At 43.0% G+C, this 23,195-nt stretch overlaps 1 protein-coding gene across 1 annotated transcript; it reads right to left on the bottom strand.

Moving 5' to 3' along the window:
* Positions 1 to 12,501: 12,501 nt before the first annotated feature.
* On the bottom strand, positions 12,502 to 22,981 carry LOC139445383 (uncharacterized). The gene is made up of 7 exons (XM_071226523.1): positions 22,933 to 22,981; positions 22,135 to 22,203; positions 18,440 to 18,619; positions 17,380 to 17,596; positions 16,301 to 16,722; positions 15,583 to 15,946; positions 12,502 to 12,925 (listed from the first exon to the last, which is right to left on the bottom strand). The coding sequence occupies exons 1-7, from the start codon at positions 22,979 to 22,981 to the stop codon at positions 12,502 to 12,504; spliced, it is 1,725 nt and encodes a 574-aa protein (XP_071082624.1).
* Between the last annotated feature and the right edge of the window lie 214 nt (positions 22,982 to 23,195).

Below are 23,195 nucleotides of genomic sequence, written 5' to 3' on the forward strand. Positions count from 1 at the left end.
ATCCACCTAACCCTAACTAACCCCTTAATCCCCTAGGGTTAGCCCTAACCATACCTGTTAGCTCGATTTTCGACTCGAACCCTAGCTAAGACCAGTTTAGGTCAAAATGACACCAAACGAGCCAAACTAGGCTCAAAAAACGTCTTTTTTCAACCTCCAACCTCCAAACGCACACTCCTAGGGGCACCCAAGGCCATTTCTACCTCTTTCCACATCTTGTTCTTACGAAATAATTTCACCTTTCAAGACGTTCCTTAAAATGACACAAAAGAGTACCAAACAAAATCAAGCACAACAGAACACAAACCACTCCCACAACAAAACAAACAGCGCAAAAAGACCATAGCAATCACAGTAAACAATAAAAAATCCCACAATAATTAAATAAGATTGACAAAAACTAAATAGCACCATCTAACCCTAGTTGCAGCGCAAACAAAACGCTGAAAAAACGCCACAAAACGAACCTGCATGCACGACAACGGGGAACTAAAGACATCAAAAACACCACCAACGCTCTGCAACGTCCCAACCTTGCCGAGCGACCTCCATATTTCCACCGAAACATCCAAAAAAAAACAAAATCGAGCTAACCCTAGCTAACCCCTTAATCCCCTAGGAATAGCCCTAACCATACCCGTCAGCTCGATTTTCGACTCGAACCCTAGCTAAGACCAGTTTAGGTCCAAATGACCCCAAACGAGGCAAACTAGGGTGAAAAAAACGTCTTTTTTCAACCTCCAACCTCCAAACGGACACTCTTAGGGGCACCCAAGGCCATTTCTACCTCTTTCCACATCTTGTTCTCACGAAATGATTTCATCTTTGAAGGCGTACCTCAAATTGATACAAAAGAGTATCAAACAAAATCAAGCACAACACAACACATACCACTCCCACAACAAAACACACAGCGCACAAAGATCATAGCAATCACAGTAAACAATAACAAATCCCAAAATAATTAAATAAGATTGACAAAAACTAAATAGCACCATCTAACCCTAGTTGCAGCGCAAACAAAACGCTGAAAAAAGATTTAAAAAAGGAAGCGCGTGCACGACAACGGGGAACTGCAGACATCCAAAACACCACCAACGCTCTGCAACGTCCCGACCTTGCCGAGCGACCTCTAAAAATCCATCGAAACATCCAAAGAAAAGCCAAATCCAACTAACCTAGCTAACCCCTTAATCCCCTACGGTTAGCCCTAACCATACCTGTTAGCTCCATTTTCGACTCGAACCCTAGCTAAGACCAGTTTAGGTCAAAATGACCTGAAACGAGCCAAACTAGGCTCAAAAAACGTCTTTTTTCAACCTCCAACCTCCAAACACACACTCCTAGGGGCACCCAAGGCCATTTCTACCTCTTTCCACATCTCGTTCTTACGAAATGATTTCACCTTTCAACACGTGCCTTAAAATGACACAAAAGAGTACCAAACAATTCCAAGCACAACAGAACACAAACATCTCCCACAACAAAACAAACAGCGCACAAAGACCATAGCAATCACAGTAAACAATAACAAATCCCCCAATAATTAAATAAGATTGACAAAAACTAAATTGCACTATTTAACCCTAGTTGCAGCGCAAACAAAACGCTGAAAAAACGCCACAAAACGGACATGTGGGCACGACAACGGGGAACTGCAGACATCAAAAACACCACCAACGCTCTGCAACGTCCCAACCTTGCCGAGCGACCTCCAAAAATCCACTGAAACATCCAAAAAATGCTAAATCGAGCTAACCCTAGCTAACCCCTTTATCCCCTAGGGTTAGCCCTAACCATACCCGTTAGCTCCATTTTCGACTCTAATCCTAGCTAAGACCAGTTTAGGTCCAAATAACCCCAAACGAGCCAAACTAGGCTGAAAAAACGGTTTTTTCAATCTCCAACCTTCAACCTCCAACCTCCAAACGCACACTCCTAGTGACACCCAAGGCCATTTCTACCTCTTTCCACATCTCGTTCTTACGAAATGATTTCACCTTTCAACACGTGCCTTAAAATGACACAAAAGAGTACCAAACAAAACCAAGCACAACAGAACACAAACCACTCCCACAACAAAACAAATAGCGCACAAAGACCATAGCAATCACAGTAAACAATAACAAATCCCCCAATAATTAGATAATTTAAAAATGGGTTAATAATGATATGCCATGCAGATACATATACTAGTATACGATTTGTTATATGTTAAAATAAAAATCTTCTGACTCATGAAAGAATGATTCAGTATTAATTATTCAGTGTTTTTGTATTTGTATGTTGGAAGACAAGTTCACTTGGGGATAAAGGGAACAGGCCTGTCGGATCATTAACTTTTGTTTCAGAGTGTAGTGATTTTGGCATGTCTACTTTGGGAGGATACCCTCGTCAGCTTACCTCATATTTGTAACACTTTGAAAAGGAATATCCTCATCTTACTACTGTCACTCGGCTACAATGTATTTATGGTCACAATTTTGCTCATTCACGGTTCAGTTCCCCTTACTTACTTAAGTAGGCCGCCTCCGTGGTCTAGTGGTAGAGCATCTGCCCGGAGAGCGGAAGGTCCGGGTTCGATCCCCGACTGCGTCATACCAAAAAGACGTTAAAAGATGGTACTTGTTGTTACCCTGTCTGGCGCTCGGCATTAAGGGGCTAAAACAAGGACTGGTCGGCTCGGAGTCAGTATATACTGTGTCTGAGTGGGGTATTCATGTTAAACTGTGGCATGGTATCTCTGTGAGCTAGCACTATAAATCGGCATCAGTCCGGACTAGTACAATCAGCCACACAAACACACACACGTACATGCACGTCGCTATATAAGTGCAATAATCTTGGACGCGACGTTAAACCCCATTTCACCTCACTAACTTAAGTAGGAGATTTTACGTCCGCTTTCCGACTGTAAGCGTATGCCGCACAAGGGCCCACCAGGCCATTCGGTGTAGTTACGAAATGGGAAAATGAAAGCTAGGTGCAAACCGGAATGGGGGTTTAGGGGTGGCTTAAATGATAATGTTGAGTTTTTGAGATTTGAAAAAGGTGCCAAGGGGGGGGGGGGGGGTTGAACTAAGTGTGGTGGGTGGTTATTGGTTTATGTAGATTTGATTTTATAGGTGCATTGGATGGTTTTAGATACGGTTTATTAGACCTGTTTTAATTTGATTTATTACCCACGTGGTGAAGATACAGGTGGTAAGATACTAAATCCGTACGTCACACGTGTGTCGTACAAGGTTGACCTTGTTTTATTCGTTTTGATTGGATAACCGTGACCTCTGTCACACCGGGACTACTTTTTTCATTCATAAAAAAATCGCGAGACGTCATTCATTTTGCGATTACAAGGCAGAACTGAAGAAATTCATGAGAATGAGAGATATTTACAAACACTGTATTAAACCAAACAAGATAGTCACACGCATCAAATTCGGTTTGCATTCTATATAAGTTATGCATAGAGCTTCTACAGACATATAATCGAGCTAGATCTATAAATCGATTTACAATGTACGACTGCCGATCGAGCGCGTCCCTTGAGCGTGACGCACCCGTCCACTTTCGCAACTTTCAAATTGATTTAACGTAAAAGGATAAGCGTGGTGAAATGAAGTCTGTTTAAACTATCTGGACAGATATCGAGACTTACTTGGGATGATCCGGTTGTGCCATCGGTGTCCCCTTTGAAGCGTATTTTGTGGCGCTGTTTCGGGAGGTGTTGTTCATGAATGAACGTACACGACAGCACGACCAGATCACTTAAAGTTCACAGTTCCGATACAAATCATTCGAAAACTCCGTGGAAGTGTGCCTGACTTCTGATTTTGTGGCCCCAAACATCCCAAATGTGAACAATAACATTCCCTATCTCTCGCGTAAAACGCTGTGAGTGGATCGCGGTTGTCTTTTCTTATTCCGGTGGCGACCTTGCCCTTCGATCGTTCGAAGCTGTCATTGACATTAAGGCAGATTTGAGTTTGTTGATTTTCACGTCTTCAGTAAAGGGTGGTACAGTTAACATGAATGTCTTTGGCGAACAGTCTGATTTCCCGGATATTCCGGACATGATATAAATTCAGCTGATAGATCATGGAAACCGAACCATTTTGATTGCACAGACGGGACCACGGCAGTGCGAGCGACTGTTGGTCCGATATTCAAAGCGCGGCGCTAATGTGACATCTCAAATTTTTTTATCGGTGTCCTGCGTACTAACAACATTGCGCTTGAATTACCATAAGTTGAAGACTTTCTTCCAAAAGCATCTTGAGGGTCGGTGCTGGTTTGTTTGCAAACCGAACAGCAGGCACATGTTGTTAATGCGTATGCATAAACATGTCAACAATGCCCATATTTGGTCATATATCAATATTCATGCACAACCAGATTTTGCAACCGGTTTCAGTTTGGTCTGTCAACGAACGAAAGTTGTTATGTATTTACACTTTAATATATATTTAACGTGGGTAATAAATAAAATACCACACTCATTCTCGTTAGATACCATTTTTACGAAACTCGTGAACTTTCTATGGTATCTGACCTCGCTTTCGCTCGGTCAGATACCATAGAAAGTCCACTCGTTTCGTAAAAATGGTATCTGACGAGAATGAGTGTAGTATTCTCTATATATGCTCCGGGTTTTGAAGTTTTGTGAGTTATTTAGTGGGTTTAGGATTGACTCTAGAGTGAGTCCCTTGTTTAGGTTTAGAGTGGTTTGTAGTGTTGATCTGTGTACCTGGTAGTGTGTGCAGTGTATGAGAGCGTGTTCTGGGGTTTCTTGTTGGGTGCAGTGTAGGCATGTTCCTGTTGCGTGTAGTTTAGCTATTTTAGGTGATTGTTTAGTTTGGCATGGCCTGTCTGTAGCTTAGTTATGATTCTGTCGATTTTTTTGGATGGGTGTTTTATTTTTGGTTTGGTTAGGGACTTTTTTAGAATTTTTCTAATTTGACAATTTGAATTGGATAGTTGGTTTGCCATTTTTTTAGATTTTTTGTTTAGTGATACTTTTTAATTTCTGACTTAGAGATTGGAAGATTTTGGCTTATGTCTGGTAGTTTTAGGGATAGTTTGGCTGCTTTGTCTGCGTTTTCGTTGCCGAAGATTTCTACATGAGCGGGGATCCAGAGAAATTTTATGTTTTGCCTGCCTTAGTTAGTTCGTTTGAGCTTTTTAGTATTTGATTTATTAGTTTGGGAAGTTTTTAGTGTTTTTGAGGGCCTTGAGACCACTGAGGGAGTCGGTGAGGATGAGGATTTTTTTATGGATCTTAGATTGTGGGTTGTGTAGGGCTGCCCATAAGTTCGGCCGTAAATATGGTTTGGCTGTTTGGGAGTCGGTATGGTTGGGTTTGTTTAGTTGGTTGTGTGATGTGGACTCCGAAACCTGTGTGTTTAAGATAGGATCTGAAGACCCGTCTGTGTATATGTGGCACCAATTTGGCCATTTCTCGTGTATGTATGCAAGTGTGGTGGTATTAGCGGTGTTGGGGTCTGTTTGTTTTGTTTAGTTTGTCGGCTATTGATGTGTCTATTTTTTGGTATTTGAAGATTAGAGGTGAAGATATTGGATGGTTTTGTGTTTTGTATGAGAATGTTTAGTTTGTGTCCATTTAGGTAGTTTGTTATTTTTTGTAAAATTGGGGTGAGTAGCGGTGTTTTTCTGGCCAACGCTTGGTGTTTTGGGCTTGTGTTGTTTTTTAAGATGTTTTGGATCAGGGAGTTTGATTGGGATGCGGCCCAGAACTTTAGGGTTATGGTTATATAATTCTAGTGGGATTTCTCCCGTTAAAGCCTGGAGTGAGTTAATGGAGGTACCATGTTGTGTTCGGGTGATTAGTTTTAGGGCCTGATACTGGATTGAGTTTAGTTTTTATTTAGAGAATCGTTTAAGGTGTTGTATGTGGCGCTACCGTAGTCTAATTTGTGATATGTATAGTGATAGTATGGTGTTTTCAGAGGCCCCCCAGTTGGAGCCCGTTAGGCATCTGAGCGTATTTAGGTCTTTGCTGCATCTGGTTACGAGGTATTTTATGTGAGCATCCCATGTGAGATGTTCATCGAAGATTAATCCTAGGAATTTGGTTTGTTTTGGGAATTTGATAGTTTATGCTTTTTTGTGCGGATCCAGAGGCCTCAATCATCCGCAAATTTTGAGGTGTTTAGGGGATAGTCCCTCGAAGAGACCATTAATCATATTTTTTGAAGAGTGTAGGGCTTAGGATGCTACCCTGGGGAGTGCCATTTTCTAGGGGACATTGGTCCGATAGGTTTGGTCTATACCCACGGTAATTTTACGGTTTGTTAGGAAATTTTGGATGTAGTTTATTATTTGACTTTTAAGTCCTATTTTTTGTAGTTTTTGTATTATACCGTTGTGCCAAACCATGTCAAATGCTTTGGAGAAGTCTAAGAAGATGCCTGTTGTGTATTGTTTGTTCAGTTGGCCTGTTTTAATGACCTGCTCTAGTCGGGCGAGGTTATCTATCAGGTTGAGCGTCCAGGAGTGAAACCGCTTTGGTCTTGGTTAATTATGTTGTTTTGGGCTAAGTAGTGTTGTAGTTTTGTAGTCGGGTTTTAGCCATTGATCCATCACCTTGCATAAGTTGGAGGTTAGGGAAATTGGTCTGTATGAATTAGCCTTTAGTTTTAGGATTGGTATGACCAGAGCTTGTTACCAAGGTAGGTTATAGAGTTTCAGTTGAGCTCGGAGTAGTTTTGGGGGGAGTTGTTTAATTATCTGGTATGAGGTTAGGTCTAAGCCTGGGGCTGTGCCCTTTTTTCTCTTTTTGAGGACATGGAGTAGTTCCTCCATTGTGTTTCTAGTTTATCTTCTTTTGGTTCTTTGGCAAATTTGGTTTCAGTTTGGTTTTTTCCTGAATTTTTTGGTTGATGTTGCTGTTACTGCTGACGGCCGAAAAGTAGTTAGCTAGGTTATTAGCTTTTTGAGAGGGGTTTGTTGAGTTGTTTATGTTGGGAGTTTTTTTAATGACATTAATGCCCCCAATGGCGTGGATTTGGCCGCCAGGCCATTCTGGCGTCTGTGTGGTGGTTAATTTCTTCGCAGAATCTTTTCCAGGTTTAGCTGTTTTGACTAAGCTTTGTACTTGTCCAGGTAGGGTGGTGGGCATTGAAGTCTCCTAGGAAGATTGAAGATTTATTGCCTATTTGGGGGAGCGTGTCTAAATCCTCAGATTTGACTTGTTTTTCTACCCAGTGGTATATATTTATGATATTAATTGTTTGGTTGTTGCTTGTAATTTGAATACCGTTTGCTTCTCAGATTGGTGTGTTTATTATAAGTATTTTGTAGTTTTGCTCGGTCAGTTCTAACTGAGTTATAGTTTGTTAGGGTAAATTTAGATCTAGTAGAGAATTTAGTTTCTTGTATGCAGACGATATGTGGACCTTTGTCTAGTTTAAATTTAGCTTTTATTTCCTGACCGTGGGAGTTAGTCCGTCGGCGTTCCACTGGAAAATGTTAAGTCCTTCCATTTTAGGGAATGAGTAGTTAATGGTTTGTTTTGAGTTTAAGTTTTTGTTTAATTGGATGCTTCTTTTAGGTGGTAGTTGAAAGGTCGAAAGGGAGAGTTGATAGTTTTAGTTTATGTGCTACTGCGTGGAAGGATATAACGCTAGCATTTGGTGAGCTTTGCTTATGTATGTAGGGTAAGAGTATGGTGAGGTTATTTAGGTATTTAGTGCTGGTCAGTTGAGGTCTTTTACGCTTGAAGAATTTGTTTGTTTTAGGGGCAGAAAAGGTAACTTCGTTAATTTCTTCGGTGGTAGAGTATTCTTCTTCTTCATTTAGGTTGAGTTTTGTTGTTTGTGTTTTCATAGAGGTGGCTTGTGGGGGTGTTTGTAGTGTGGAGGGTTGTGTTTGTGCTTGTGAGTTGGGTGTAGTTGTGGTTTCCTTAGTGTTTGTGTTGTTTTTTTGTGCTCGCTTGTGGGAATGTGTTGTTGCCCTGAGGGCTGTAGAGTGTTTGGCTGAGGGTTGTGGTTTGGTTGTCGTTTTGCGGTTTGTTTTGCATGTGGGTGTTGATGTTATGGCCATGTGTGGTATGGGGGAGTTGGTGGGTGGCAGTGTGTGGAGTGAGTGAGTATGGTTTTACGCCGTTTTTAGCAATATTCCAGCAATATCACGGCGGGGGTCACCAGAAATGGGCTTCACACATTGTACCCATGTCGGGAATCGAACCTGGGTCCTCGACGTGACGAGCGAACGTTTTAACAACTAGGCTACCCGACAGCCCGGCAGTGTGTGGAGATGTGTGGGTGCGGTTTCTGTGTAGGGGCCCCTGACAGAATCTGGGACTTTTGTGGTGGTGCTTGTAGGAGGGATGTTGTTTGGGTGTGGTGTGGGAAGGAGTGGCTTGGATGTAGGTGGTGCATATTGGACTTTGGTCGAATCTATGTTGATGTGTTTGTTGGCATGTTGTGTGAGGGTGTGTCTGTGCGGGCATTGGGTGGAGAGTGAAGTGTGTTCTATGGATCTGCAGCGGATGCACCAGGGAGAGCATGTGCCTGGGCAGTCAGTTTGGGCGCATTTTTTTAATTTAGTTTTTTAGAATGTGCATTGGGTGGCCTTGTGATTGTATTTAAGGCAGTTAGAACAATGTTTGGCTTGTTTGATCTTGTTTGGGGTTTTGGTCTTGATTTGTATTTCCTTCTTGTGTGTAGAGTTCTAGGTCTTCGGCTGATTCTCTAGGATTATCTCTGATGACACCACGGGTAAATTGCTGCCAATTTGGGATTTGTTTAGTGACCGTTACATGGAATATTTGTGCTATTATTTTAGCTGCGTTGAACGAGTCTAAGATTGGAAAACTTATTTGGTAATCTTTGTTTGCCTTTTTGATGTTATTGTGGTGGTTTTTTTCCCGTTTAAACTATAAAATCTTCTGACTCATGAAAGAATGATTCAATATCAATTATTCAGTGTTTTTGTATTTGTATGTTGTAAGACAAGTCCACTGTTCCTCGGCATCCTCTCCTTTATATACATGTAGCTGTAATACAGTCATGTGGCTATTATGCTTGTATATTTGCGCTCAGAATTAATTTGCGCAGATTGGGGTTATCGTATCTATTATTGTCAACTTTTAGTACAATTAGAATTTATTTAATAAAACTGTGAAACTTACCGCGTTTTCTTTGTCACCTTATTCTTATTTTTTGACACCCCTGATGATTGGAGCAGAACTCCGTGACAGTACCTACATGGTTAAGAAACCCTATCCTTTTTAGTCAAGGACATTGATTTATTTCGTTGGTTTAATTGTATTGTATTTGTTTGTAGTTTAATGAAATAAAGCTGGAAAGTATTAATTATGTCCAGTCCAAAATATCTGAATATCTACATAAACTAATGTCCAAAACAAACGATACCACACATTTTTCTTAAATATTTTATTATGAAGAGTTAATTTTCGTCTGAAAAGGTACTTTTGCGTATCCTACGTTCTAAACCAAACGTATTCGGTCGATAAAACCGGGAACCTTTGATCAATTGAGAAAAAAGCGTGCAATTTGCCCAAATGACGTTCCGTCCCGTAACACGGAATGCACGTGCATATCTTCTGTGTAAAACTGCTGACCCGACACGTTGGGATCACAGTAACAAAAAGCACACAAGAGATATGCCACGTTTTACAGCGATTGAGAGAGAGAGAGAGCCGTATGAATGCTCCAACAGGGAACTACGCACAGCGACGGCGTCAGAAGGTTAGGATGCGCGCGCATAACCGTCACCAGGTTAATGCAGCGGTTGCGTCAAACAGGTCGGACAGCAGACAAGCCGAGAACCGGGAGACCACGGGTGACCACGCCTACTGAAGACCCTCACATCCGGGTACTTCACCTTCGGAACCGCTTCGTAACGGCGACGTTAACGGCACGGACGACACTGGGACACGTGATAAGTCGACAAACCGTGTACAGGAGACTGCGGGCACATGGTATCCGAGCACGTCGCCCCTACCGCGGAGCGTTCCTGACACCTCAACACCGACTCAACAGACGGATATGGGCCAGGCGACCTCGACGGTGGCAACGGTGGAACTGGGCACGTGTCATGTTTTCTGACGAAAGCAGATTTTGCATCTTCAGGAACAACGGCCGGCAGCGTGTGTACCGAAGAGTAGGTGAACGTTTGGCACCGAACTGCATCCATCAAGTCAGGTCATATGGAGGCGGAGGTTTTATGGTTTGGGGTGGAATGTGCGGTGACGTCAAAACGAGACTGAATGCCAGCGTTATCGTGATGACATCTTACAACCAGTTGTGGTGTCATTCATCCAATAACAGCCTAATGGTATCATTTTCCAGCACAATTATGCGAGGCCTCACACGGCAAGGCTGACACAGAACTTCCTAGCAAACGCCAACATTCACGTTTTACCATTGCCGGCATGTTCACCGGACATGAACCCAATTGGAACAATGCCTCCTCCATGAATGGCAACGCCTCCCCCCCAACGTCATCAGACGTCTGACGTAATCAGCCCGTAGACGTGTACTAGCGTGTATTGACGTTCACGGTGGACATACCCGGTACTAACGTGACTTTGAGACGTGTGTTGTGACATTTTCCACACTTGACTCATCAACTGTGTTCAAATTAAATTTTCATTTTTGACCCCCCGCGTCGTTACATGTCTGTCCTCATGATTGTAAAGGATTACAATGATTTTTTGTATACATACTGTGGAAACATTACTCACAAGTGATATACCAATGTGAAATGTCTGTATCGTTTAGTTTTTTTGTAATGTCCTTTCAAACACGTGGTATCGTTTCTTTTGGACATTAGTTTATATATGCACATATATTATCATGATGTATAATAATATAAATAGAGAATCTCACCCACGTGTTTTTGATATCAGATATATCAACGAGTGTTGATATATGTGATATCAAAAGACACGAGTGTGAGATTTTAATTATCATCCAACATCATTCTTCCAACTTTTTCAGTTTGTAGACAGTAATAAGCAGTGTCAACCAAGCGATATCTACGGAAGCCTTTTAGGGCCATTTGTTTTGGGGGTTTTCGATACTATCTTGAAATTTCAAGATAGTGAGTTGAAATTTCAAGATACTCGCGGTTTTCTGTTCATTGCCTGTACAGTTAAATTTTAATATATATATAAAAAAACGCGAGATCGGGACACTTGACCAATGTTCTCGCATTCCCGCCATTTTTTACTACATCTGGAGCCGGGAGCGAGGCTGGCTCAGTCGTGTGGGGTGCTGCTATTCGCGGTGTAGAGTTACGTCCCTTAGGCGCGCCAGAAACCTATGATGGTTGCCTCTACCATCCCTGAGTGAGTGAGACAGTGTAGTTTTACGCCGTTTTTAGCAATATTCCAGCAATATCACGGCGGAGGACACCAGAAATCAGCGTCACACATTTTGCCCACCCTGGAAATGGAACCCGGGTATTCGGCTTGACGAGCGAACGCTTTAGACATTAGGCCACCCACGACCCTACCACTTCCACATCGAGGTGACGAGACGAGATTTAACTAAAATATTGTTCAAAACCGTCTAAAACCAAACATACTCATTTATTCAGAGCCGTGCACGTGCCCCAGGCTGTGAATTGGGGTACATTTTCAGTATAAGCAAGCCTAATATGTATGTGCCAAGGACACAATAATTTAATGACTGAGTTTCAGTCAATATTTCAAATATATGGGAGGCGGAAGGCATTATATTTATTTATATTTAAAGCATACATCTGTGTACAGTTACTGTCGAAGGATGCGATTCACATGCAACATGAGATCTGGAAAGATCTGGGGTAGAACAGGTCTTCAGCAACCCATGCTTGTCATGAGGGGCGACTATGCTTGTGGTAAGAGCAGGATCGGGTGGTCAGGCTCACTGACTTTGTTGATGCATGTTATCGTATCCCAACTGCGTGAATCGATGCTCACGATGTAAATCAACGGAATGTCTGGCCCTGGCTGGATTATTTACAGATCGAGGTCATACAGCTGCTGTATTGCTGAGTGCGGCGTTAAACAACAAACAAACAAACGGGGCTTTTTTTCATCTCAAAATGAGTCCAGTAGCCCGAACCGACGTGTAGTTGGTGTCATTGGAAAAGTGCTAATGTTTGAACGTTTCGTAAATACACATTCCTTTTGAAACCCTTTGCAGTAACTAAAACTCTTGAAATATTGTATTACCATCAACGGGGGAACATTAGTAGTCAAAATATGCCCTTGTGCTGCCCAATTCTCTCACTGAACTTTTTAAACTCTCAGCTTGCAGTACGCGTTGATCCATCCACCCACACTCCGCCGCCAGCGGCGCTCAGCTTGTAAGCCTATGTTAAAGCATGGGGGTTACGATCATCTTAGCGCTAAGATAGCTTTAAGCAAGTGGGTCCAGGTGTGTGGCCTGTGCAGGTGCCACAATATCTGGAGTCATTGCTTAATAAACGACAACACAACTTCCGTAACATCGTTTATTACATTAATATTCAGTACTTTTTATCACAACACTCAACTCGGCGATAACGCCTCAGCTGTCCAGCAGTGCTCCGAGGGGCAGTCAGATACGACCTACAGTCATCAGCAAAAGCGACGCTCAACCCGTCAAACTCTTGTACATACGGCTGAATGAGTGGCCCAGCTGCCAGGGCTGATGCCACAGTGCCACCGTTGATGGGATACAGAAGAACGTTCTCCAACAGTTTTATAATGACTTCGTCACAGCAAGGTGATATGTCGGCTCCTACTGGGCCGCCGAACGAGGACTGTACCGGTATGCTACCAACGAGTATTCCAACGTTGTCGGAGCCTAGTTTGTACACGCCGCAAGTGCCACCGGCTGGGCCCTTGTCAAGAATGTAGATGTCGCCTGTGCAGTCGACCATGATGGCGTCAGAGCCAGTTCCAGGATATCTTGAAAATAGAAATCATCTTGTGTTCATTTGATATTTTGTAATAATAATAATAACAATAATTTTAATTTGATATTTGACGATCCTCTCGTGAAGCATGTTAAGACTCGTGATGAAAACAAGGCATTCCATAGTTTTCTTAAACGAGCCAAGTATGTGGGACATAATCTCAATGTCAATGTTGATTTTGTTGAAAGTTCTGTACTGCTAGACGGTACAGAAATGAGTGTCAACCAAGCGAAGTGCCATATCAAATCGGCCCAGACCACAGTATCGAGTTGATGTGCAGTGTGTTGAGAAGAACAACCCTGAAAGGTGAAACAGAAGGATTTCTGTTTGCTGCTCAGGACCAGTCACTTCCCACACTAAACTGTAAATATGAAATGTAGAATATGCAATGAATTTAATTAGACTGTCCAACACATTGTCAGTGGATGCCCAGCTTTGTCATCAGCACAGTATCTTAAGCGACATGATGGCGTGGCTCGATCATTGTATTACAGTCTCCACCGTGCTTGTGGTTTTGACAGAAAGGTCCATCCATGGTACGACCCAGAAAATGAAGAGGGCGTCATGGAAAATGATAAATACAAAATTCTTTGGAATAGGCCCGTAAACAGCTTCAGATCTATCCAGGCCAACAAACCTGATCTTGTCCTTTTTGATAAATCCCATGAAATCATATATCTCAATGAATTCTCTGTTCCTTTTGACACTAATGTGATTGACAAGATTCAGGAAAACATGGCAAATATGCTGACCTCGCTTACGAAATGTCAAGCTTGCATCCCAAGTACCAAGTTGTCCGACTCCCCATAGGTTTGGTACCTCCCAATCTGTTGACTGACATTGGGAGAGTACCCGGGTTTGCTACCACGAATACAGCCCTTCTGACAATCTTGGTATTGTAGAAGGCTGCAGTGTTGGGGAGTCTTCCCATTCTCCGAATAGCTCTGGATGGGTTCGACTAGGCAGCGCTTCCTTGGAGAAGTCCCAGCTGTCTGGGCTGCGTGTAGAGGGGGCAAGGGCCCTGAGCTGATAATGAGCCTAACCAGCCTGACCGTGCCAGGATCAGCTAACCCTCTTTCCTGCATTTTTTATTTTAATCTGTAAATATAATAACGATAAAAATATATTGTTCATGGGTGGTCCAGTGGTTTGATGTGCACATCAGGCAGGCCTGAAGTCTTTAATCGTGGGTTCGAATCCCGTTCGCCCGGACTGTGTTTCTTGGTTTTTCAGCTCCATACCCATGCACCTATAGGTTCCACGTCTGAGACATGCATCACTTCGGGCTTTTCTCACAGATGAAAATGGCTCCGGTAGGATCACCTTTTTCTGATGTAAATGCTGCATCCACCCCGTTTAACCTACATCCTGTTTTCAGCATCATGTCCGTCCTTGCGTGTTTCGCAAAAATGGGATAGAGATTTAGAGCTTTAGAGAAATAACTCAGGTCGGGGAGCAGACCCTATTGCCCTGATTTTTTTCCGAGACGGCAATATAATGATGTCAATGTTTCATAATATGTCTGTAATATCTGAGTTAAGGGTGAAAACTCGACATCAGCTTACTGTTTCTTAACAATTTGCACCTCCATCGTCCCCGTAGCTAATAATGATGAGCCATTTTATTTTGGGATGTTCATATTTTTTTACATTGTAGCAAGTCTCATAGAATCAAAATTTAAGGCATAGTTTATAAGGAGCAGCCATATGACAAAACTTTGGTTATATGAGAAATTATATGTTGGATTTTGACTAATCCTACGACTGATTCCGTATTCAAGGACTTGTATCCGAATTGTTCAGTATTTCGTCAAGAAAAGTTGCCCGAAGACAGTGTAATGTGGCATCTCATGTTTTTAATCCCCTACTTCGGGACTTCTCTCTTAATGGAGGACCCTCAACCCCACCCTACAAAAGGACCCGCCCCACCACCCACGCCCCCAAACACCCCAAATTACAACATGGTAAGATCTAAGAAGCGGCTTCACATAGGCAGCACAATCATTCAAGTACAGGTTGTCAAACTCCAAAATGTTTGGCAAATCGTGTTTCCACACGACAAATACACGCTGTTCTCCCTTAGTCCCCTCCCCCTCTATTCTCTCAAATGCCGACGCCATTTATATAGCAGAGGTGAATATTCGTATGATACCTATAGCAGTATCAGATTGGTTGTAAATGGCTAACATATGTTTGGAAACCATTCACACGTGAAATCGAGTTTGAAAACATTAAAATGTTGGTCAAAATATTTGTGAGAGCAGAGACCGATTTGTCAAACTCAACAAACTAGTCAATCTTTTTAGCAATGTTCCCACACACACACCAACTTATGTTTGTCAACATAAATTAAGTTTGTCGAAAGAGTGAGTGAGTTTGGTTTAACGCCACTTTTAACAGTATTCCAGTTATATCGCGACGTGTCAGCTTAATGTGGGAGGAAAGCCCGAAGTGATGCAGGTCTCGGACGTTGACCACTTCGGTGAAACCCACGAGCACGGGTATGGTGCTGACAAACCTAGAAACATAATCGGGCCGAACCGGGATTCGAACCCACAATAACAGGGAATCGTGGCGGCTAAGACGACTGGGCCACCCGTGCCCCCTTTTGTTGTGCGAATTAACCCAAAAAGATCGCTGCCATACATACGTGTATTGGATGAAGTTGCCGGGGCCGGGTGTTATAGTCGTCAGAGAGAACGGGTCAGCTGGTTCAGGGATGGCATAGATGAAGTTGGCAGGTCCGCCATTATTGCTTCCACCGTCTTGGACATAGATACAGTTAATATTTCCCAGGACTGTTGGGCATTTCCCAGTCGATATACCCTGTCTGTCTGTGAAGACCACTCCAAAGTCTACCTCACCAACCTCCTGGAACTGGAACTCCTGCATGATGATGATCTTGTTATTCCCAGAACGAATCACGTAGTTAAAGCCTGCATGGTCTCTGCTCGCTGCGATACCGTCGACCCCGTCATTGATACCAATAGCTTGTCCATAGTTAAACCTAGCATCTGGTGGATTAAAAGAGTGAGTCATGAAACACGCGATCGCGGGTACAGTGCTGACGCATTTCCACACCACCAACAGATCCGCGAAGATCCGGGTAGAATAGGTCTTCAGCAACCCATGCTTGCCGTAAGAGGCGACTAACGGGATCGGGTGGTCAGACTCGCTGACTTGGTTGATGCATGTCATCGTATCCTAACTGCGTAGATGGATGCTCATGATGTCAATCACTGGATTGTCTGGTCCAGACTCGATTATTTGCAGACCGCCGTCATATAGCGGTACTATTGCTGTGTGCGGCGTTAAACATCAATCAATCAATGAATCAATCTACCAACAACCGTTGACTATATACTCACGGGGCCCTTTCCCACGGGCGCTGAACTGGAGGTCCGCAGGATCGCCTCCATTTACGATGTAGAACCCGGTCTCATTCACCTGCCACGTGATACCGTTGTAGCCCTCTCTGGGAAATTGAGGCAGAATGCTGAGGTGCTCAGCCTCGATCTGACCATTTCGGAATGGAAAGTAGTATACCCTGTCCCGTGTCTTCACCAGCAGCTCGCAACCGCTCGCAGACAGACTAGCGGCGCTCGGTCCCTTCGTGAAGGTGGTAGCGAGGTCTAATTTCTGAACACCCCGTGCCGTGGCAACTCCGCTTTTGATCTCAATACGGTACAGAATGGCCCCAAGACCTCTGTTACCCCCAGCAGCGTCGAAGAAGAAGATATTGCCGTGGCCATCAACAAATATGGTTTCCGACGCACCCAAAGCACCTCGTCTGTAGAAAAGAATTATGTAACATCTACAGATATCAACTTTTAACACAATTAAATCGGATGCAGTGGAACACAAATATTTGTTTAAGCAGTTTCTGAAATTTCGATGATTTCGATTATTTACAGACCGCCGTCATATAGCTGGCATGTTGCTGAGTGTGGCGTTAAACAACAAACCAACTATACAACATCACCGCCACTACTACTACTAAACAACTACTACACGTAGTTGACTCGCTATACTATCAATCACTGGATTGTCTGGTCCAGACTCGGTTATTTACAGACCGCCGTCATATAGCTGTAATATTGCTGAGTACGGCGATAAACAACCAACCAACAACTAAATACTACTGCTACGACTACTACTACTACTGCTACGACTAGCAGTGTCATAAGACCCGGGTTAGAATATGTCTTCAACGACCCGAAACAGGCGACTATCCTTGTCGTAAGAGGCGACTAACGGGATCAGGTGGTCAGGCTCGCTGACTTTGTTGATGCATGTCATCGTATACCAATTGCGTGGATTGATGCTCATGATGTCACTCAGTGGATTGTCTGGTCCAGACTCGATTATTTACAGAACACTTTCATATAGCTGTTATATTGCAGAGTGCGGCATTAAACAACAAACAAATAAGCAAACAACTACCCACACGTCAGTGTAACTAATAATTTTATCAGCTACAATGCTGACGTCAGTCCGAGGGTCAGATTGCTCCCTAACGACGTAGATGACCTTAGCTGGTGTCACCGTGTCTCCGGCGTCGTGCACATAGATGCAGTCGGAATCAATGTCGACGTCGAGAGGGCACTTTCCAACTGCAACGGCGGACCAGTCATCGTTTGTGGCGTCGTTGATGTCAATACTTCCTGAGGTTTACAATGTAGACACATGTCAGTGATTGCCGTGGACAATGAGGCTTGTAATACAGATTCTTACAAATTTCTTTAGAATGCTCTTTGCTCGCTAACAAAGTTCTCTGCCATTAGAGTACCTTAGAGATTCTCTAATTTCAACACATAGAAGTAACTTTTAATTCTGAGAATGTGTATAACTGTGGACCCCGGGTTATTTATGATACGCGTAAATATAGCTTATTTTAGAGACGAAAATAAATAAATAAAAAAATTCTCTGCAGAAGATTTTCCGATCTAATAATATGGCAGTGTTTTAAACACGAACACTGAGAATATGCTTGTTACTTCTTTAAGGTAGGGCATGGATGGCCCAGTCGTCTGAAGCCCAGCATCAAACCAGTACCCGTGGGTTTCATCAAAGTTCTAATATGCATCCTTTTCAAGGCCTAGCTGCTTCCTTGCATATTTCCCTCCCACATCAAGCCGACACGCCTTGATGTGACTTAAATACTGTCTGCAGTTCATAGCAGTCTGAATGCATAGCGTCAAGGTCCTATATGTCGCGACCTAGACAAGACACGGTCACTGGGACGAAGCCATGCTTTAGGACCACAGGCATTGTTATGTTCAATTATGAAAATATATCTTGGTTACCCGCAAAATACTATACAATATATAATCATATAACGTCAATGCCAGAGAATATACCAGTCTCGATATTCCGCCGAAACAGATTTCATTGACCGTAAAAGGCAAAATAGCAGTAAACACCAGGTGTTCGCGAGGAACACTAAAATACACAAATATTTCTTATGCAAAGAATGTTTCAGATGCTTTGTGTCCACGAGGACCTACCGACAATTTGAGCAGTCGATGCATCAATGGCGAAGATATTTGTGCCCCCGACACTAGCATCATTGACGAAGTAGAGGATTCCTGGGTGTTTCCTGCTGGAAGCCAGACCAGACGGGGCGATATTGCTCGCCCCGCTATCAACGGCAGCGACCGTGACGGGTGCGAGGAAGTCCAACTGTCCTGTAACAGAAGATTGAGTCAGAATGTCAGGTCACATCGGCAATACTGCAGCCGTATTTTGGCGAGACTAATGATATAGATGAACAAGTCTGTAATGGGGAGTAACACATTAGCAATGCATCAAAGATTAAAGATTTAAACAGTACAAGGTTCAAAAACTTAAAATCATTTCGATATAGACAACATTAAACTATTGAGGTAGGGGCTATAAAACATCACCAGCCAATGCTAGCCCGCCTTACTTGGAGCACAGTATTCTAAACATGTACATATTTAGAATAACTCGGTGGCCCAGGGGGTGGCGGATCGGAAAAGAAATCCCAAACTGTCCGGAAAAATACTTTAAAGTAATAATTATGCAACCGACTCTCCGACCCACCCCAAACCCACTACCCCCAACCACAACCCCGCCCCACCTCATCCTATCCACCACCAGAACGTGCGTGTTCTAACAGCCTACTGATGTGTCAGGCTAGGTTAAAGATCTAGATCTAGAATGATCTGGAATGGCTGAACGCCAGCTCCTGGCTTTGATCTGGGTAATGCTGTTTTATCAAACTTGAACGGGTGCTTCTGTTATATATTATCGCCCATTGGTATGAATGGCCCAAGTTGGATTTCTTTCTTAGCCATACAGTGGGTATCCTAGTGGTTAAAGTGCTCGATCTTCCTGCCACGATCGATTCCTTAAAAGGGCACGCAAAGATTGAAGCCCTCTTCTGATGTCCCCCGATGGTGATTTCTGGATAATTGCTAAAAGGTCACTCCCTCAACTCACACCATCGTACCTACTACCTGACTCATATATACGTATTAAGTGGCCCCAATACGTAGTCTAGAGCGGCGGTAGGTAGTCTAACGGTTAAAGCGTTCGCTCGTCATGCCGAAGACTCGGACTCGATTCCCCACATGGGTACAATGTAGGGCTGGGACGAGTCCAAATTTACTACCCGGGTGCCCATCCCCCTATTACCGACCCTACCCGGGTACCCACTGTAGGTCTCAAGAGATATAAAATGTCCCATTCGGATTTATTTTTTTACCGCAGCACTTGCAAAACGGATTTAGATACATGTATTAAACGATCTGGTCATGCATACGTTGAAGTTGACTTAAGTTATATCTTAATTCAACCATATGAAAAGTCAGAAAGAACTGCGAACATTAGTGACTTGTGGTGTAACCATAGCGTTGTAGATATTTTTTGTCAATAAACAATATATCATAAATAAATGGATATCTTTTAGCTGACACGGCTGATTGTCAACTACTTGTTTCTCTGGTCCAGACTGGAGTAATAACAACCCCCTCGTGATGTAGCTGTGTATCAATGACGAGCCAAATACACAATTCACTCATGTCGACAAGTTTATCCCAAGAATCAAGAACTGGGGCTTGCCTTCAATTTCAAGAATGATCTTTTTCTCTACTTTATTTATTCATGACCCTGGAGAAGGTGATTCCTTGATACAGAAGATACGTTAGACTGATAACATCTATTGTCAAATGACTGCAAGGCACTGCCTGTTTATCAGCATGCCCCATTAGACACAAACTTCTCTGGTGTTTTAAGTATACACTGAGGACCCTTGATGTCCATGTGGTTAATGCGCAAATGTCTTCCGTTTGAAATAGTTACCACTCGACCTTTTACAGTGATTTCTCTAACTGTCTCTTCTTTCTCTTTCGATATGTGTGTACAAGCAATATATGTGAGTAGGGGAAGTTGGGTTTAACGCCGCTTTTCAGATATATCGCGGCATGTCCCTTAATGTGGGAGGAAAGCCCTAAGAGATGCAGGTCTCAGACGTTTACCACTTCTGTGAATCCCACGAGCACGGGTATGGTGCTGACAAACCTAGAAACATAATCGGGGCGAACCGGGCTTCGATCCCAAAAAATAATATGAAATATTACAGTTTCACAATCAAAATTGGAGCTGTACGTAATCGTTATTTGTTGTTGAACGCCGAACTCAGCAAAATGACAACTATATGACGGTTGTCTGTAATCCATCGAGTTTGGACGAGACAATCCAGTGATTGATATCATGAGCACCGATCTACGCAAGTGCATTACGATGACATGACATAACTATGCTTTATTACCATGATTACTCGGCTAACACATTCAACATGTTTTGCTTGTTTGTTTGTTTGTTTAATGCCACACTCAGCAGTGTTCCAGCTATATGCATCAACCAAGTCAGCGAGCCTGACCACCCGATCCCGTTAGTCGCCTTGCATGGGTTGCTGGAAAACTGTATGTTTTTCTTACCCATTATTTTCGTGCACGGGTGCTGTCTCGCTCGCATTGCATCAGGTAATACGTATGTAAGGGGATTTGGGGGAACAAACATAATTTTGAATCATGATTTTTTTAAAATAGTTTTACTTCAGATTTTTGCTGTGAATTAAAAGTATCCATCTGTTGGGGTTGAGGGGGGAACCTCAGGTCAGATATGTCGACAGCTGGCAAAAGCTGGTTTATGAGGACAGGGGGTGTTGGTGTAGCCTAGTGGTTAAACCCGAAGACCCGGGTTCGATTCCCCACATGGGTACAATGTGTGAAGCCCATTTCTTGTGTCCTCCGACGTAATATTGCTGGAATATTGCTAAAAGCTGCCTAAAACCATACTCCCTATGAGGACAGGGTGGAACAGTGTGTGTCCTGGCTCCCCAACGACAAAGATCGTGCCACATGAGTCCAACACGTAGAGCCTCTATCCTGAGAGCGGAAGGCTGCGTAGGACCAAAATACTCAAAATAAAGAATTTGTTGTTACCCTGCCTGACAGCATTTAGGGGCTAAAACAAGGACTGGTCGGCTCGGAGTCAATATACTGTGTCCGAGAAGGGTTTTTATGTTAAACTGTGACATGGTATCACAGTGGGCTAGCACTAACCGTCATTAACCCTCATGAGTCCGGACTAGCACGCACGCACGCAAGCAAACACACGACGTTAAACCCCATTTCACCTCACCGAGAAACTGCTGGTCTGTCTGTCATGGCGACACGATTATTAACATGTTGTTGTGATTTAGTTACAACATCGCTGACTGTGGCTTAATGCAGGTTCTAGAGTCCGACTTTTCTTAACTTTACGATACACTCATCTCCCGATAGAACTAACGGCAAGGAACACGCGGCATACTATTGCTGCATAGCACGTTATGTACACCACTCTTGTAGGCTAAGAATTCAGTATGTTGTGGCCAGCCCATGAAGATCCGGGTTAGAAGTGGTCTTCAGCAACAGTAAGTGCTTGTCGTAAGAGGCGACTTACGAGATCGGGTGGTCAGGTTCGCTGACTTGATTGGTGCATGTCATCGTATCTCAATGGCTCATGACGTCAATCACTGGATTGTCCCGTCCAGACTCGATTATGTACAGACACATGGCTGGAATACTGCTGAGTGCGGCGTTTTTACATCAAACAAACGTTGTGGCCGAATGTTCGCTAAATCCGCATTCGTGATATCCGGAGTCGACTATATTATATCTGAAACTCATACCAGTGGGAGGACATCCTTTACTCTTCTGCTCCTTCAGGTAGTCGAACATACGCATGTAGGTTGGCCATTCTGGAATAATAATAATAATAATAATAATAATAATAGTGAGTGAGTGAGTATGGTTTTACGCCGCTTTTGGCAATATTCCAGCAATTTTGAGGCGGTGCACACACATTTGCAATAATAATAATAAATCTTATGTTCTGCACAGGTGTGACCCAACTATTTTCGTAAAGATGAAACCGACGATATTGTCTAGCAGTTTTGTAGCTGCGTAGATCGCCAATCTCGCCGAAGAGCCAAGTACGATCCCTATATGAGTACAATGTGTGAAGCTCGTTCTCGGTGTCCTCCGTCGAAGTGGCAGGAATATTGCAAAAAGCGGCATAAAACCATACAAACTCACTCAATCACTCAATCGATTAAACTCAACGTGTGTCGAGGAGGTCTTCACATGAATGTGTATTGGGTGTGTCGGTGTATTTTCTTTCAGTTATTTTGGCAGTCGTTAACAACTGCTGAAGATATTTGAATAGCAAATGGAATTATTTTTAATAATCACAGACCTTCAACGGTTTATCAAACTCCAATATTGTAATCGTGCGTTTAATAATTGCAAACTACGCTCCAGCGATGCAATAGTTACAATGAATAAATTTTAAGAAGCAAATTAATGTGCGGTAAAAAAAACTCGGAAAAGTTTCTTCTTCTTTATAAACAATTACTACACAATAAACGAAAAATAGTAAAACTATCAAACAAACAAGTAACTAAACTATGTAAAATACATCCACTCACCGCCATTAGTAAAAGCCAAACAGAGGGCAAGTATCCACACTGACGCCATGTTCAGGACTGCTGTGTCAATACACGACGCTTCACTGATAACGGCCTAATTTGCCTGTTATCTGTAACAGATATTCTCTTAGGCCAAAACAAATAGACGGTCTTGTAAGTATTCGCCATATCTTGAGCTGTAGAGACAGATGTCCAACTGAACGAGATCTCATTACCTAAAATGATAACAGCACGTTCAGTCTATTTGGGTGATAATTTAAACA

Source organism: Haliotis cracherodii, unplaced genomic scaffold (genome assembly GCF_022045235.1).
Source record: "Haliotis cracherodii isolate W230 unplaced genomic scaffold, xgHalCrac1.p SCAF_6, whole genome shotgun sequence".
NCBI classification, from domain to species: Eukaryota; Metazoa; Mollusca; class Gastropoda; order Lepetellida; family Haliotidae; genus Haliotis; species Haliotis cracherodii.

Coding starts and splice junctions, on each gene's coding strand:
- LOC139445383 (XM_071226523.1), bottom strand. CDS start 22,981: ATGGCGTCAGTGTGGATACTTGCCCTCTGTTTGGCTTTTACTAATGGC. Junction 16,723..17,379: donor ATTATTAGTTACACTGACGT/GTGGGTAGTTGT, acceptor TCTTTTCTACAG/ACGAGGTGCTTTGGGTGCGT. Junction 15,947..16,300: donor CGCCCGTGGGAAAGGGCCCC/GTGAGTATATAG, acceptor TTAATCCACCAG/ATGCTAGGTTTAACTATGGA.